Here is a 15,948-nt window from a genome sequence, read left to right as displayed (position 1 = left end):
TCAGATAAGTCGGCAGCCAACTTGAAATATAACCAGCAAACCCTTGCATTCCACTTTAACTAGTATGAACTCTCTGTACTTTAAGACGCTTTGAATAAGCTTTACGCTTTTTGTGTTTGCTTGTGACAGGTTGATCGGATTTAATAGCCAACTAAGAAAAATAAAATAAAATTCCGGTCAGAAAGAATTGAAAATTTTGGTATTAATGGTGAGACAGGATAAGCAGTTCTTACCACACAAACGGGAGTTCAAAAATAAGAGAGAGATGAAACTAGCCCAATACATATCTAGAAAATATGAGATCCTCAATTTTTACATGCAAAATATAATTTACAATACTGATGATCAAGGCCAACCTTTCACTCAACTCTCACAACGTTAGGATCAAAACAAGAAATTACACACTTCAAGAAATCAAACCAAAAACTCATTCTTGAAGAAATCAATCAATCAAATAATCACCGAAAGAAACTACCACTTACCATAACATGATTATAATCACACTGGAAAAAACAGAAAGAGCCTGTTGCAGAAGAAAATTGGAAGACCAAAGTCGCAAACCGCCAAACACATTCTTCAGTTTTTGTGTCTTATATTCTCAATCGGTAGGTCCATTGCATTTGGTCCTACTTCTGCAAATCCATCCTGTGAATTTGATGATTTCGGCAGCTCATCAACATTACTTCCTGAGACTTGCTTCAAAGCAGTAGGAGTAGTTATAGCTTCCTGAACACCAGGTTCTGTAGTAATTGATGCAATCTCCTTGGTAGAAGAAGCCATTGCATCTCCTACTTCTTCCAATCCCTCCTTTGAATTTTCTGTTGGTTTTGGCAACTCATCAACATGACTTTCTGAGACTTGCTTCAAAGCAGTATGAGTAGTAAAATTTTCTTGTTCACTTGATACCATATTGCTCGATACAATCTCGTTGGTAGAAACCATTGCAGTGGTTCCTACTTCTGCTAATCCCTCCTTTAAATCTGATGTTTGTTTTGGTAGCTCATCAACATGACTTTCTGAGACTTGCTTCAAAGCAATCTGAGTACTGATGTTTTCTAGAGCGCTTGATACTATATTGCTTGACGCAATCTCCTCCATAGAACCCATTGCATTAATTCCAACTTCTTCTAATCCCTCTGAATTTGATGTTGGTTTTGGTGGCTCATCAACATGACTTTCTGAGACTTGCTCCAAAGCATCATGTGCAGTGATATTTTCTTGAACACTTGATACTATATTTCTTGATGCAATCTCCTCTAAAGAACCCAGTGCAGTAGTTCCTACTTCTTCTGACCCATCATTTGAATATGATGGATTTGGAAGCTCACCAACACTATCACCTTCTGAGATTTGCTTCAAGACAGTATGAATATATTCCAACGGTAATTCTGTTGACTGATCCTCTGAATCCATCAGCTGTGGGAGCACATTAACACTACTTTCTGAAACTTGATTTAAAGTAGTGACAATATCTTCCAAAGATCTTGCTTCGACAATAGGAAACTCTGAACTGGTCTGGACATTATTTTCGGATGCTTCCACCTCTCGCTGATTGTCAACAATCCTGGGAAGAATGACTTCCTCAACGTCGAGTCCCTTTTGAATTTGCTTAAAAGCCATGTCAACATATTCAATCGATCTTGTTTCAGGAACTAGTAGCTCCAGGTTCGATTCTGACAGGTTTGAATCCCCAAATTCAGTGCTTGAAACATTTGCTTCCTCTTGTATGGGCTCATCAGTATGGAGTGGCTCACCAACTTCTTTGACACTGAAGTCCCCAACTGCATCCAGTTCTGACAGCAACCCTGCATCAATCTCCTTTACGTCATCTACTTCTTCATTAACAACAAGTGCTTCCGCATGATCATCAAAACATGGTTCAACCATGGATTTATCCGACCAGGAAAGAACTTTCTCCTGTTCAGATGATGGCATTTTTTCGGAAAGAACAGATTGATAACTAGAATCCAATGAAGCTGTCTTCACATTTAAATTCTTAGGGAGATAGATCTCTTCCTCTAAGTGAGGACATGCTAAGTTGAGTTGGTTGCATGTTCCCAAGCTTCTTTCAATTTCATCTGATGCATGTACTTCTGAGGTGGAACCATTTATCTCTACATAGCCTGAAGTACCCTTCTCCGTGCTCTCACCAGGGGCTTCAGAATCCTGGTCTACAAACGGAACATACATTTCAGTTGATGCCTGAGGTGTAACCATTTCAGATATATCGGCTTGCATATCAGAAGAGATAGAGTTAAAGGAAAGGATCTTTTCAGTTGGTAGGGGACTTGAGTCATAGACTGGCTCTTTATGTTCATTGTCATCCACCGCCCTGCTCATAAATTGGACTTCCGACTCCTCAATTGAAGGTTGCGGTGAAATTACAAACTCCTTGATGATATCACCTTCTGCCTCCAAACTTGTCGATCCACCTTTCATCACATCTGAAATATTTTCATCTACTTCTGACAATGATGACAAGCTTGACCTACTGGTTTTGTCCTCTTCAACTGGTTCTGGTTTCAAATGAATTTCATTAGAAATATGTTCCACAATATTGGCTACACCCCCTGTACCAGACAAGCTTGGATCTGGATTTTGCAACTCCCCCAATTTTATTTCAGGCTCATCATGTTGAACATCCCTTTTGCCAGCCTGTTCCATATCCAGAGAATCTACATCTTCCGAGGAATGACTTTCATGCTCAACAAGATCAGGAGCATGGTAAATGTTGGATATCACTTCTGCTTCTTTAGTAAAGTCCTGCTCACTGAACTTCCTTTCATCCAGATCTGCTGCAGAACTGACTGATTCAGTATCAGGAAGAGAACTCAACTTTGAATCACTAACTTCACTTGATTGTCTTTGAAATGAGGAACTGCTTGTTCCTTCTGAAGCCAACCGTTCTGGTACAAAAACAGGTCTCCACTTAAAATCTTGCCTCTCTTGCTTGGCATGACCTAAGCTGGATGGTCCCAAACTGAAGCTTTCATGCCTACGGAAGAATGCATCCTTGGAGTGAAATGCCATAAACTCTTGCTCAAAATGGTCTCCCTTGAGATCAGGTTTTTCTTCATTTGACTCATAAGGAAGATCAAAGGGGTTTCGTCTTGGCAACAAAATTGATGGAGCAGACCCAGGAATGGGTGGTAACCCCAAGTTATCAAAGGAATCATATGGAAGATCAAATGGGTTGTGTCTTCTTGTTGAGATTGGTGCAATATTAAAGGGAAGATCCACACTATCAAAATCTATTAGATTCTTCTCAGCCGTTATTTTGAAGCTTTTCCTTGCTCTTCTCCTTGCAATAAGATTCTCCAAGCGTTGGTTCCTTTCAAGCTCCAAATTCCCCAAATCCATGAGATTCTTTTGGTCATCCTCTGTCCAGATGATTGCAGATTCGCTTTCATCCTCCTTCCCACCCTGTGCTTCTTCCTCATCACCGTCATTATAATCAACCCCATCATCCCCTTGTACTCCTACGCTGAGGTTTTCAGTTTCCTTATCTGACTCAACACTGCCAGCATTGCTCCTATCAGACTCAGACTCATCATGGGACATGTGAGCAGGCTCTGGAGCTTCTGAGTCTAAAAGCGGGTGTAGCTCATCAAGAATAGGAAGGATGTCAGCCATTGAAGCATCTGGTGAGGAACTCTCCGCCCGATCTGACTCGGAATCTGAAGCCTCATCATTGACATCTTCGTCAGCCTCATCATCACCACCACCGCCACCCACACCCAGAGAAGAATCCAAGTGATCAGCCCTGCAAGACTCACGGGGAGATATATCATCTTCCACTGTTTGAACCAAAGTATACTGCTGCTCAACAGCTTCGACATCCCATTCAACTCCTTCAATCCCCAATCTTTCATCATGAGAGTTCCTCTGGTTATCCAACTCCAGACTGTCTAATTCTCTCTCCACACCCTCAATCACTCTCTTCTCATTTTGAGTGTGCTTCAAATTCTCATTGATAAGTGGCACATAAACAGAGGAACCATCATGATCCTCAACCTCACTACTGACCTTAGAATCTCTCTGTGGATCATGATCCTCAACCTCACTACTGACAATATCCCTTGTCTTTCCTGAGAATCTCTCTGTGGAAAAGCTGCCATCTCTATCCACAACAAAAGTGTCATCCCTTGAAACCCCAGTTTTAAGAGAAGCAATATCGTGGGTAAGCTTCTCTTCCTTTTCGATCTCGGGTATGTTGGGTTGGCCAAAACTCAAAAGGGTGCCCAGAAGGACAGCAGTGCAGACTAAAACAGGGGATGTAGATACCAAAAGAGAAAACGCAAAAGGAAATGATCTGTACAGAAATATCAGGAAAAGCAGCATGCCCACAAGAAATGGATGGTTGCCAACTAATCTGTAACATGTTCTCTTTGATATGATGGCAAATTTTCTGATTTGAACTCCAATTTCTAACACTAGTCCCATGTTCTCTGTTTTCTTTACTTCCGGTGGATATTGAATATAGATACTAATTTCAGTTCCAATCTGTATGAATAGAAAATTAACCAGTCAACATACTCATATGGGCACTGAACGAGATTATAGATCAAAACCAAAAGCAAAAAGCTTGTGAAAAAAAAAAAAAAACTAGGAATTAGTCAGAGCAAAAACCCACCTCAAAGTTGAAGCAAATGAAAATTCAAAGCAATCAGATGCAGATCAAGCCAATACCTGAAAGCCAGAAATTGAAAGAAAGTTGAGATTTTTGCTAGGGAAAGAGAAAAATGAAGAGTACCTTGGTAGAGAAAGGCTGACCAGACCAGATGAAAAACCAAAGAAAGAAAGAAAAGGCAATGGGAATCTTCAGCTTTGCTTTCTCTCTTTTTCTTTTCTGCTTTTGGGGAGTTTGGAACATGAGGCAAAACAGCTAAGGAAAGCTGTATGTATCCATGTATGTCTGTGTTTTTGGTATATTTTGATCTTCAGTTTTTGACGGACAGGAAATGGGGCGGCACAAAAAGAAGAGAATAAAAGAAATCACTCGGTCAATCACAACACCAACTTCTTTTTCTTTCCTTCTGAATGTTTTGTTTTTTAAAATATTTTTTTTTCCGAAAGAATTCTTCTCCTTATTACGTTCTCTTGCTTTCTGTTTCTGTCTTTAAAAGTTATGTTTCTGTACTTCCAGTCCCACTATAGTGGAGTAGACATACATCATGGCCGCCCATTGACATGAGTGATATTATCACTACCGTTCATCTCTTTATCAGAGAAACCGAAAGTTTTTTTTTAATTTTATTTTATAATAAGAAGAAACCGAAAGTTTGTGGTGGCAGATATGCATTTATATAATAATCTGCCTAACGAATTATTTAAAAGAAAAGAATGTTGATGGTAATGCGTGGGTATGTGGTTGTGGATCATCATTGCAACCTCGGGCATTGTACATTCAATATTCATTTTGCTTGTTTTTTTGGCAAGTTCAAAGTCTTAAATACTAGAAAAACTTAGGTGAAGCTGGAATAACACAATACTATTGTTTCTCAATTATAAATTATCACATAAATAATATAATAATTGATCGGAATAGCACCTATTTTACACAAGTGTTTCACCTTAGATACACATCCAAATCCATCCAACTATGTGGCTCACATAAAATATGTGCAAGTTCAATGGTTCAAAAGTGATTTAAAATTGGGAGTTTCACTAAAATACCAAAAATGAGGGCTGAAATTATAAAAATACCCAACACCCAAAACACTTTATAAACATACCCAAAACTCATCATTACACACACTCAAAACCCATTTATAAACATACCCAAAACCCATCATTACACACATACCCAAAACCCATTTTGGGTATGTTTCTATGTTTAAATAGTGCTTGGGTATTTTTATAAATACATGTCTAGGATTGGGTATTTTTATAAATATCTATTTTAAAATCATTCACTTAAAACCATGGAGCCATTCTCCAATCGGAACCCTTGTTGGCTAAGCTCAAACCTTTTAAAAAAAGAAGTATTTTCTTATGGATGAAAGATAATTGATTGTAAGATGTGCATCTAGAGAAAATAGAAGAATAAAAAAAATACATAAGATGCAACTCTCAAGGCAGATCATTGATATCATCAACATTATTCCAAATGTGTAATTAGGTTAAGCTCAACATTTTTAAGCTCTTGTCAAGTTGAAGAGAGTTAAACCTATGCCACGTTAGTACACTTAACAATTTTATGGATAGCGATAAAGTGGGATATGGAATTAGGTTCCGCATGGTTAAATGCGAAATTTTGAATTTCACGAGGTAATTGAGTGTACAACAAGAAAGGCCAACTAAACCTCTTTAAAAGATTGGAATTAAATCTCTAAAACAACCCTAATTGTACACACTGTGGGAACACATATTTTCGGCAACTAAAAGAAATGTGACACATGGAAGATGGAGTATTCTTTAGGTCAACTAATTGTTCTAATTAAATTCCATTTAATTAGGCAATTATCTTTGATTTAAGATAGGGATATCTCCCCGAATCAAGGATGAGATTTCTACCAAATCTCCTTAATTAATCTCATCACCTATTTTTGGGTAAGAATAATTCCAATTAAATATGGAATTATTCTAAAAACCCTAGCCAAGTAAGGAGACTATATAAAGGCAAGCATACACCACCTTTGAGGTAATTCCAAAACCATAGTAATTTTTCTCATCTCTCCCTCTCTCTCGCCGCCCTCTCCTCTCTCTCCTTCACGGCCACATGCCACTACACACACGACTCCGGCCACCTGGCTTTCCCCGTGAGAGAAAACTTCAACCTTTTCGTTATCTCCGCATCTTTCCAAAGATCATTTAATTGACTTAGGCATTGGAGGGCCTTTGATCAACACCCCCCAGGTGTGGTTTGTTGACTCCAATCTATTTTACATGGAGTGAGGAAGAAGAAGAAGAAGAAGGAAGTTCAAAGGGTGGAGGAATCTTTTGCAAATATTCTTCCGTGAGATTATTTGCACAAACAAATTGTTTCTTTCATTGAGAGCTTCGAAATATACTCAAAGCATTGCTCTCAAATCTAAGGAATATGTTTCCTTCCATTCATCATTCATCCAAAGCCTTCCGAGCAACCATGGTTGGAAGAAAACGCATGAAGAGCAAGACCGCCGCGATGACTCAATTCGCAACCGATCCGAGCCAACACAACAGCTCGGCGTCGAACCAACAGCCGCACTCCACTGCGGAGACCAGGAATCCACATCACGGCCCCTTGGCTACCATCGCGGTTCAAGCGCATGGTGCCACACCACCTTATGGCTCAACATCCAAGAGCTTGAATCCTACACACGCCATTGCACCACCACTAAGCCTTGTGTTGGTTCTCTTTTCCTGTCAAGTATTCTTTTTGCCCAATGTCGTAGTAGGCGTGCTCGAAAGAATACAGGAGCTGTTAGACCTACACCAATGCCCCGATTGTTTCTTTCTTGGCCCACACAGATGTTATTTCAATATTCAACGAGATTGAAAGTTGAATCAGGTTGATGAGAAATCCAGTCCAGCCCTATCTTGGGCCTAACCTCTGCAATTCTTCTGATTCATGGGTTCTGCTTTATAGGCGTGCCACTGTTGGATGTATGACCAGTCCAACAGACCTGGTATGAGCGAGCGTGGTTAGTATTTTGTGGAGTCTGCGCCTTCTTCCTGAACCTCTGTTCAAGCCATTGTGCACCAGGTGGGGTACTGGCCTGGTTTGGTTCTTTTCTATGCCCCAGTTAAGAGGACTTCACAATTCTTTCTCTCGTGTATATGTCGGCTATGGTTGGTGTGAGCAACACCTATCCAAGCAAGGGAAAAAGACAAAGTTCTTGGTCAGCAAACACCTCGCGCGGGTTTACGAACCTAAGTCTAAATTTAAATTTATATATATAATTTAACCACAATTTCGGGCCCAACTATATGACTTTCGGGCCCAACTGGCTTGTATCCCTCAAGCCTATGCGGCCCAATTCGGGCTAAAAACCTTTCGTGATATTATAGTTTAAATAAAAGAAAAGCGGGAAATGGCTTAAATATTACAGATATGGAAATGGAAGCAGACATAAGCAGAACAGAACTCTTTAGATATGGGTTCCATCATTCTCATTTACTTAGTTCTTAAATTAATGACAGAAACAACAGAGATCCATGCTTATTAGTTCCAAACTAAGAAGTACATTATCACGGTGATCTAAGGTTCATAGCCGGCTAAATTATACAAATTCCAATTGAACATTTTCAGAAGTTAATCATACCATGGAAATGGCAGAGAAATAAAAAGATGAACACAGAGATCGTCTGGCTATCTGAAGTCTGAACGAGATGACTGGAATGCCTTGAGTGCTTTTCTAAGACTAGGGATGGCAACGGGCCGGGTAGGGGCCGTGTATGACAATACCATCCCCGTCCCCGCTCTCCATCCCCGCCCCCATCCCCGAACCAATCCCCGTTTAATAGGTTTCGGGGAATCCCCGTCCCCGTCCCCGTCGGGGGACTATCCCCCATACCCGCCCCGAATCCCCGGTTTTTTTTGCATAAAAAATATTTATCATACATTTTAGCATTAAGTTTCATATTAAATTATCATTCAACACATTCAAATTAACTATAAAGTTCAACTCAACTATTCAAAATCACATCAATATGAAAATCTAAAGAAGATTAGGAAGAATTAGGAGAGGTAGGTTAACTTAGGGTTAAACATAAATATTATAATTATATATTTATTTATTTAAATATAAACATATATATTTTCGGGTCGGGTTCGGGGATGGGGACGCCAATACCATCCCCTCCCCATACCCGTAGGGGATTTTTCAAGTTCGGGGATCCCCATACCCGATACCCGTTTGGCCCGGAAATTTCCCCCCGTTAGGGTCGGGGACCCGACGGGGACCCGCCCCGGCGGGGATTTTTGCCATCCCTATCTAAGACGTTGCATCTGGTTTTTGGAGAGAGAGTCCCCTTCTTCTGTGCTGGAAGCTCTCTATTTATAGGAGCAGGAGAGGTCTTAAGTGATGATGACTGAGCAAGGATATTTGGCTGTTGTCCAAAGTCAGCTTGCTGATTTGACGTCCTGAACTGGTCCGTAGAGGGGGAGATCGATCTTTCTAACGAGAACCGCCGGTCCTTCGAATTAGTTTCCTGGTCTGAGGCGTTTTCGTCCTTGGCGATTTGATGTGCAAGTTGGCTTCTTACCTAGCTTGGTGGCTTCCTTAAGCGGCTGGCTTTTCTTACTGGAAGAGGGAAAAGTCAAATCGTCATTAAATGTTGATGGTCCTTCTCACCTCCGTGTGGGTTTGGAACATCTTTCGATTTCCCATTTTTCAGTAGTCCAATCGCTTTGGGCCCGCTGCTCTTGGGCTTTGGTTTTTGTCTTGGTGTTCTTGAAAAATTTAACCTATGGACAACTATTGGGCTTGGGCCCTTGCCATGCTCTTTTTTGGGAAGGTAACCAGTTTTGGTCCATTGACCAAAATTGGGTACAAACACCTTGTAGCGACAAGCATGGCACCACCTCACACCCTTACAGCTGCTCCATCTCATGGCATTTCGATCGGAACTGGTGGACTCCCCCATGTTGAGGCCATGGCCTTCCATGATGGCAATCCGGCCACCGCCTTCAATTACAGCTTCGTTGTTAAACAATTACATCCATTTCCTCCTTGACACCATGCTTGACGTTCGCGGCTCCCGAGCACACCTCCAACGAAACCTTAGGTCGCGTGCAATTGTGCTCCACATAATTCTCTCCCATTGATCCAAGCAGTCAAGCAGAACTTAGTCTAAGAGTCAACTAGCTGACACAAAGAGTAGACGACCAAAACAACTTGGTTGGACAACTCCTCATATAGATTGACTTGGTCTACGACCCTGGCCTCGGATCTAATGGTGAAGATAGAAGGATGGATGAATGCATTGACAAGCGGTTTGAGAGGTCCTAGTCATGTGGAGCAAGAACGGGCAGGTAAAGAGAAGGACAGGAATGCGCTGCTCAGCATGTCACAAGCATCCGCCAGTCCCAGCCAAAGCAGATCAAGTGTTCATTCAAGGTGAAGTCCAAGGACCACCTTGCATAAAAGATTAGGAGCACAATCTGATGTTCATGCTCGTCTGGGCTTGCAAAGAAGTATTCACACAAGGCTAGGCTCCCAAGGAGATCAGCCTGCGATCTTCCTCATGAAGAACGTGAAGAAAGATTCTCATCGGCTCGCACCGGAAGAGCCATCTCACGATGACACATTGCAAAAGATCCTTCGCAAGCTAAGTCTACCAATACACTGCACAAGCAAGACAACCAAGGAGATCAACCCCCTAGAGCCAATGAGGAGGCCAACCAACGACGCACACGTCATAGACTTCCAGAACAAGAACCACAAGCGCTATGTGCGGAGAACGTCGAAAAGCTCGTGAATGACCGACTTTGAGACTTGAAGGTAGGAGGAGATCTAGAGGATGCTCTGCACAAGGAGATGGACCAAGTAAACTCACCATTCACTACAAAATCGAGTAGGCGGCCCCACCAAAGAGATTCTTAATGCCTTCTTTCACGCCTTTCAAAGGGGATTCCGATCCCAAGAGCCATATGAAGCACTTCAAAAGTGTTACGATTCTCTACAAGGCCGAGGATGAGTTGATGTGCAAGGTGTTTGCAATGACCTTGCAAGGAACGGCTTAAGATTGGTTCCATACCTTGTCGTGGGGTAGATAAACAGCTTTAGAGAGCTAGCACTCGTTTGCACAAACGAATACACCTCATATAGGACAATCAAGAAGAACCCTAACCATCTATTCAACATGCGCAAAAAGCAGGATAAGTCTCTTTGCGACTACATCAAAAGCTTCAAGGCAGAAAAAGCTGACATTGTGGGATGAGATGATTGAATCACAACCTCTTCTTTCAAGAAGGGGTTGCCAATTGAGCACGGCCTATACTGCGAGCTGACCACCGATCCCAGCCATACTCTAGCAGAAGTCTTCGCAACAGCGGAATGCTACGCACTCTGGGATGACGATCAAATTGACGCAAAGAAGTCTACTAGATAAGCCGATCAACCGCCCAAGGAGGCGCTCCAGTAGATGAGGGCTATACTAAGTTCACAATCCTCAAATTCTGCCCAAATGAAAGACAAACCCTGGCTGAGGAGGCCTTTGAAAGGAAATCCTGATAGGAGGGATACCTACAAGTACTATGCCTTCCATGGGACACATGGACATGACACGACCAGCAAATCGAAGATCACAACACAAGCAAGGAACATCAGCAGAAGGTCATAAGGATTAACACAATCCTGGCCGACTCCGAGGAATTCTGGCTGACCAGCAAAGAGAAGAAGAGGAAGATTAAGTAGGCAGCTGTAATCTCCCAAGTCCTAACCAGCTGCCCAGCAATTGAAGACGATCCCTTGATCGGCTTCTAGAAGAAAGACCTGATTGGGCTTGATCTGTTGCACAATGACGCCCTCGTCATCAGCATCCAAATCTCATAGGAAATAATCGATCGAATTCACATAGACGAGGGTAGTGCAGCCAACATCCTACACCTTTTAATTATCCAACAGATGGGCATGAAGACTAAGATCAATAAGGCAATTCACTGACGGGCTTTAATAGAGCAACCTCAGTCACCGCGGGGACAATAAATCTCAATGTCTATTCCCAGCCGGTGATCAACTCACATACATTCATGATCATAGATGCAGTCTCCCATTACAATGGCATATTGGGCAAACCATGGATTGGCAAGATTAATGTTGTCACTTCTTCCACCCATCAGAAGATCCACTACCCAATCCCTGGGGGCGGCATCGGGCAGATCAACAATGATCAGGCAATGGGAAGAAGATGCTCGGCCTAAGGGCTGAAGAAGAACAAGCAAGCCTAGTTCATTCCTGTAAGTCGAGCCAACTTGAAGGAAACAAAACATGCAGATAAGAGAGCCCAGTTCATTTTTGTAAGCCAAGCAAATCAGAAGGGAACAAAACAAGCAAAGGAGAAGGTGGATTTCATTCTCATAAGTCCGGCTGAGTAGCGGGTAAAAGAAACAACAACTCCCTAATAGCAAACAAAGAAGCATGATCAAGAAGAAAGAGTTCACCCGAAGGCTTATCCTGAAGAAGGATGGAGGCCCGAAGAGGACGTCGAACTTATTTCACTTGATCCTGACAAGCCAGAAAGAAAAGCGTGAATGGGCTCGCGCTTCAGCCTAGATGAAAAAGTGGAGTTGACCACCTTTCTCCAAAACAACAAAAACGTATTCGCATAGTCGCTATCTGACATGCCTGGCATCGATTAGCAAATCATCTGCCATCAACTTCATGTCAACCTAGCCAGCAAGCTAGTAACATAGAAGATATGCAACTTCCCTCCCGAGCTAGTTGCCATCATCGAAGCCGAGATTTATAAGCTCCTAGATGCCGACTTCATTGAAGAAGTCTCTTACTCCGAATGGTTGGCCAACATTGTTCTCGTGGTGAAGAAGGATTAAGGCAAGTGGAGAGTATGTGTAGGCTACACATATCTCAACAAGGCGTGCCCGAAAAACAACTTTCCATTGCCAAGAATTGATCAGCTCGTGGATTCAACTTTCGGTAACCAGTTGCTCAGCTTCATGGACGCTTACTCCAACTACAATCAAATCATGATGCATGAAGATGACAAAGCAAAGACTTCTTTCATAATCAAAAGAGGCACATATTGCTACACAATTTTTCCCTTTGGGCTGAAGAATGCTGGAGCAACCTACTAGAGGCTGGTGAACAAAATTTCAACAAGTAGATTAGCAAAACCATGGAGGTTACGTAGACAACAAGCTCATTAAAGCTCCTCAACGAGCAGATCACATAAAAAAACACATGAAGTTGAATCCGAGCAAGTGCATATTTGGAGTCTCATCTGGCTGATTTTTGGGATACTTAGTCACCAAAAAAGGCATCGAGGCTCACCCCAACCAAATCAAGGCCATCCTCAACGTGAAGTCACATGCCACAACAAAAGAAATACAAAGTCTGACGGGTAGACCGGCCGCGCTCGATTGATTTCTTTCAAGATCTACCTACAAGTACATGCCATTCTTCAAAGCCTTGAAGAAAGGACAAAGAGGCAAGTGGGATGAGGAGTGTGAGACAACTTTTCCAGACTTGAAAAAGTACCTCACCTATCCTCCCCTGCTCTCAAAGCCTGTGCCAAGAAAAGATTTGTTCATATACTTGGTGGTGTCCAACTCAACAGTTAGCTCTGCTCTCATTCGAGAAGTGCTGAAGGCATAACATTCGGAATTCTACTTGTCAAAACCTCTCCTCGATGTAGAGACTCGCTATCCGAAAATGGAAAGGCTCATTTTGTCTCTTGTAGTTTCTGTGAGAATGTTAAGACCCTAATACCAAGCTCACCGGATCATCGTCATGACATAATTTCATTTAAGATGGATTCTTCATAGCCCGAACACTTCTTAGCGACTCATGAAATTGGCTAATGAATTGAGTCAATATGACCTCCTCTACCAGCGGAAGACTGCTATAAAAGCCAGGCTTTAGCAGATTTTGTTTCAAAATTCACTCCATCAACCGAAGAATGGAAGCTGGTCAACAAAAACAAGGAAAGTTCAAGAGCAGAAGAGAGCTCCTCCGCTGAACCTGACCAACCCAAAGATATGTGGCAGTTGCACATAGACGAAGCATCAAATCATAAGGGAGTTGGGGTAGACATCATCCTAGTCACCCCGGACAGAACTTTGTTGGAGCATGCCATCACACTAGGCTTTCCAGCCTCAAACAACGAAGCTGAATAAGAGGCATTGCTCGTTGGTCTGCGCTTTGTGAAAGAATTGTAGATTAAAAGGTTAGCAATTTATTCAGATTACTAGCTTATCACTAATCAAGCCTTTGGGGAATGCATGGGAAAACACCCAAGAATGTTCCAATACCTCGACAAAGTTCAAGAACTCTTGAAGGCTTTTTTGACCTTTACAATCCAACAAGTTCCCTAGTCGAGCACCTTGATCAGCCGAGCATCAAAGAGGTAGAGCAGACTAACCCAATGCAGATCGATGAGGATCCCAGCTGGCAAGACTCATCATCGACTACTTGGTGCACGAAAATTTGCCAAGAGAGAAGTCCGAAGCTAGAAAAATCCAATAGAAAGCCGCAAGGTACTACATGAAGGACAACAAACTTATTCGCAGATCATATTCCGATCCTTATCTCACATGCATAAAGTAACCGCAAACTCTTGAAGTGCTCTGCAAAATCCATGTTGACGAATTCAGAAATCATGCTTGGGGCAGGTCACTCACCTAGAAAGCTCTCAGTATAGGCTTCTTCTAGCCTACCATGCGTCACGACTTTACGGAGTATGTTAAAAGATGTGATCGAAGCCAACAATACAAGTCAATTCCCAGTCTACCAGCTGAAGTGTATCATCCGCTGAACAACCCATAACTATTCATACAATGGGCCATCAACTTAGTGGGTCCCATGTCGCCAGAACCAGACAAGAAGGAAAAGGATGATTGTGGCCATCGACTGCTTTACTAAATGGAAGAACATCATCTGCCGCTTTGGCTGCCCACAATCACTGGTCACTAACAACGGATCACAATTCATCAGTAAGCAGATCACTGGATTCTTTGAAAAGTATGGCATCAAACAACACTTATCAACTCCACGATATCCACAAGGTAGTGGCCAAGCAGAGGCATCCAACAAGATCGTGCTGGACTGCCTAAAGAAGAGATTGGAAGGTGTCGAGGGAATGTGAGTAGATGAGCTACCCAGAGTCCTATGGGTTTATCACACTACCAAAAGGAGGTTAACCGATGAAACCCCATTTTCCTTAGCCTATGGAACTGAAGCAATCATTCCTCTTAATATCACTGTTCCATTCATGAGTATTGAGGTGGGCAACATTGATCAGAACTGCAGGTAGATGAAGGCCAACCTTGACCTTCTTGAGGAGGAACGAGAAAAAGCCATTGTTCGAGTTGCAGCTTATCAACGGCAATTAATGTCCTACTACAACAAAAGAGCCAAAGTCAGACAATTCTAACCTAGGGACCTTGTGCTTAGAAAAGCCTTCATCATGGGGGCAAGAGGAATGATATAAAAAAAAGATGAAACCCAGTTGGGAAAGCCCTTATGTGGTCAGCCGACCTGGGGGCAAGGGAAGCTATACACTTGACACTTTGGAAGGGAAAGAAGTTCTGAGACAGTGGAATGCTTATCACCTCCAAAGATACTACCCATAAAGCTTCCGCCTATAAGCTTATTTCCCGACATGCGATTAAGCCTTCTCCACTTCGGTTAGAAGAAAACAATACTTTTGATGTTTTGCAAGTTATTCATCTAGTTGTTTTCATTCAAAAAAGTGATGTAATCACCCGCACATCAATGCAAGTTCAGTTTTTCATTTGAAGAAGTGTTTGAGAAAAAGTTAATTCAAAGCATCTTGAGAGGGATGCAGGAAAACATCCAAAGCATCCTTAGGGATATGCAAGACAACGTCTAAAGCATCCTAAGGGAGATGCATGACAACATCCAAAGCATCCTAAGGGAGATGCATGTAAACACCCAAAGCCTCATAAGGGAGATGCAAGAAAGCACCTTTCAAGTAAGTGGTGGGTAAATATCCAAAGCATCCTAAGGGAGATGCAGAAAAGCACCCTTTAAGTAAGCAGTGGGTAAACATTCTAGCATCCTAAGGGAGATGTTCAACCAAATGGCCAATAGGTCCACAAAAGAGACAACTCACGCAATTGCCAAACCAAGACGCCAACAAGCTACTTAGGTAGTTTACAAGACTCAACACAAATTTTGGTTAAAGAAATTACTAAAATTTCCATAGCAAAGCAGCCAACCAGCCCAAGTTTAACAAAAAAAGGGGTGGTCAATAGAGATTAATAGAAAAATGAAGGTGCAAAACGAAAAAAAGATAAATAATCTTCATCTACTGCAAGGCTCT

The 15,948-nt window shown here is 42.1% G+C and overlaps 1 protein-coding gene across 2 annotated transcripts; it reads right to left on the bottom strand.

Annotated features, from left to right (window-relative positions):
* Positions 1 to 262: 262 nt before the first annotated feature.
* On the bottom strand, positions 263 to 5,031 carry LOC110751545 (cardiomyopathy-associated protein). 2 transcript variants are annotated; one of them, XM_021952022.2, is made up of 3 exons: positions 4,774 to 5,031; positions 4,634 to 4,689; positions 263 to 4,503 (listed from the first exon to the last, which is right to left on the bottom strand). In XM_021952022.2, the coding sequence occupies exon 3, from the start codon at positions 4,441 to 4,443 to the stop codon at positions 577 to 579; it is 3,867 nt and encodes a 1,288-aa protein (XP_021807714.1). In that variant the 5' UTR covers positions 4,444 to 4,503; positions 4,634 to 4,689; positions 4,774 to 5,031; the 3' UTR covers positions 263 to 576. The 2 variants fall into 2 exon arrangements, with proteins under 2 accessions (XP_021807714.1, XP_021807713.1); XM_021952021.2 differs by having other exon boundaries at positions 4,779 to 5,031.
* Between the last annotated feature and the right edge of the window lie 10,917 nt (positions 5,032 to 15,948).

Source organism: Prunus avium, chromosome 7 (assembly GCF_965620075.1).
Source record: "Prunus avium chromosome 7, drPruAviu1.hap1.1, whole genome shotgun sequence".
In the NCBI taxonomy this organism is placed as follows: Eukaryota; Viridiplantae; Streptophyta; class Magnoliopsida; order Rosales; family Rosaceae; genus Prunus; species Prunus avium.
This window is presented reverse-complemented; position numbering and strand designations above follow the sequence as displayed.

Coding starts and splice junctions, on each gene's coding strand:
- LOC110751545 (XM_021952022.2), bottom strand. CDS start 4,443: ATGGGACTAGTGTTAGAAATTGGAGTTCAAATCAGAAAATTTGCCATC.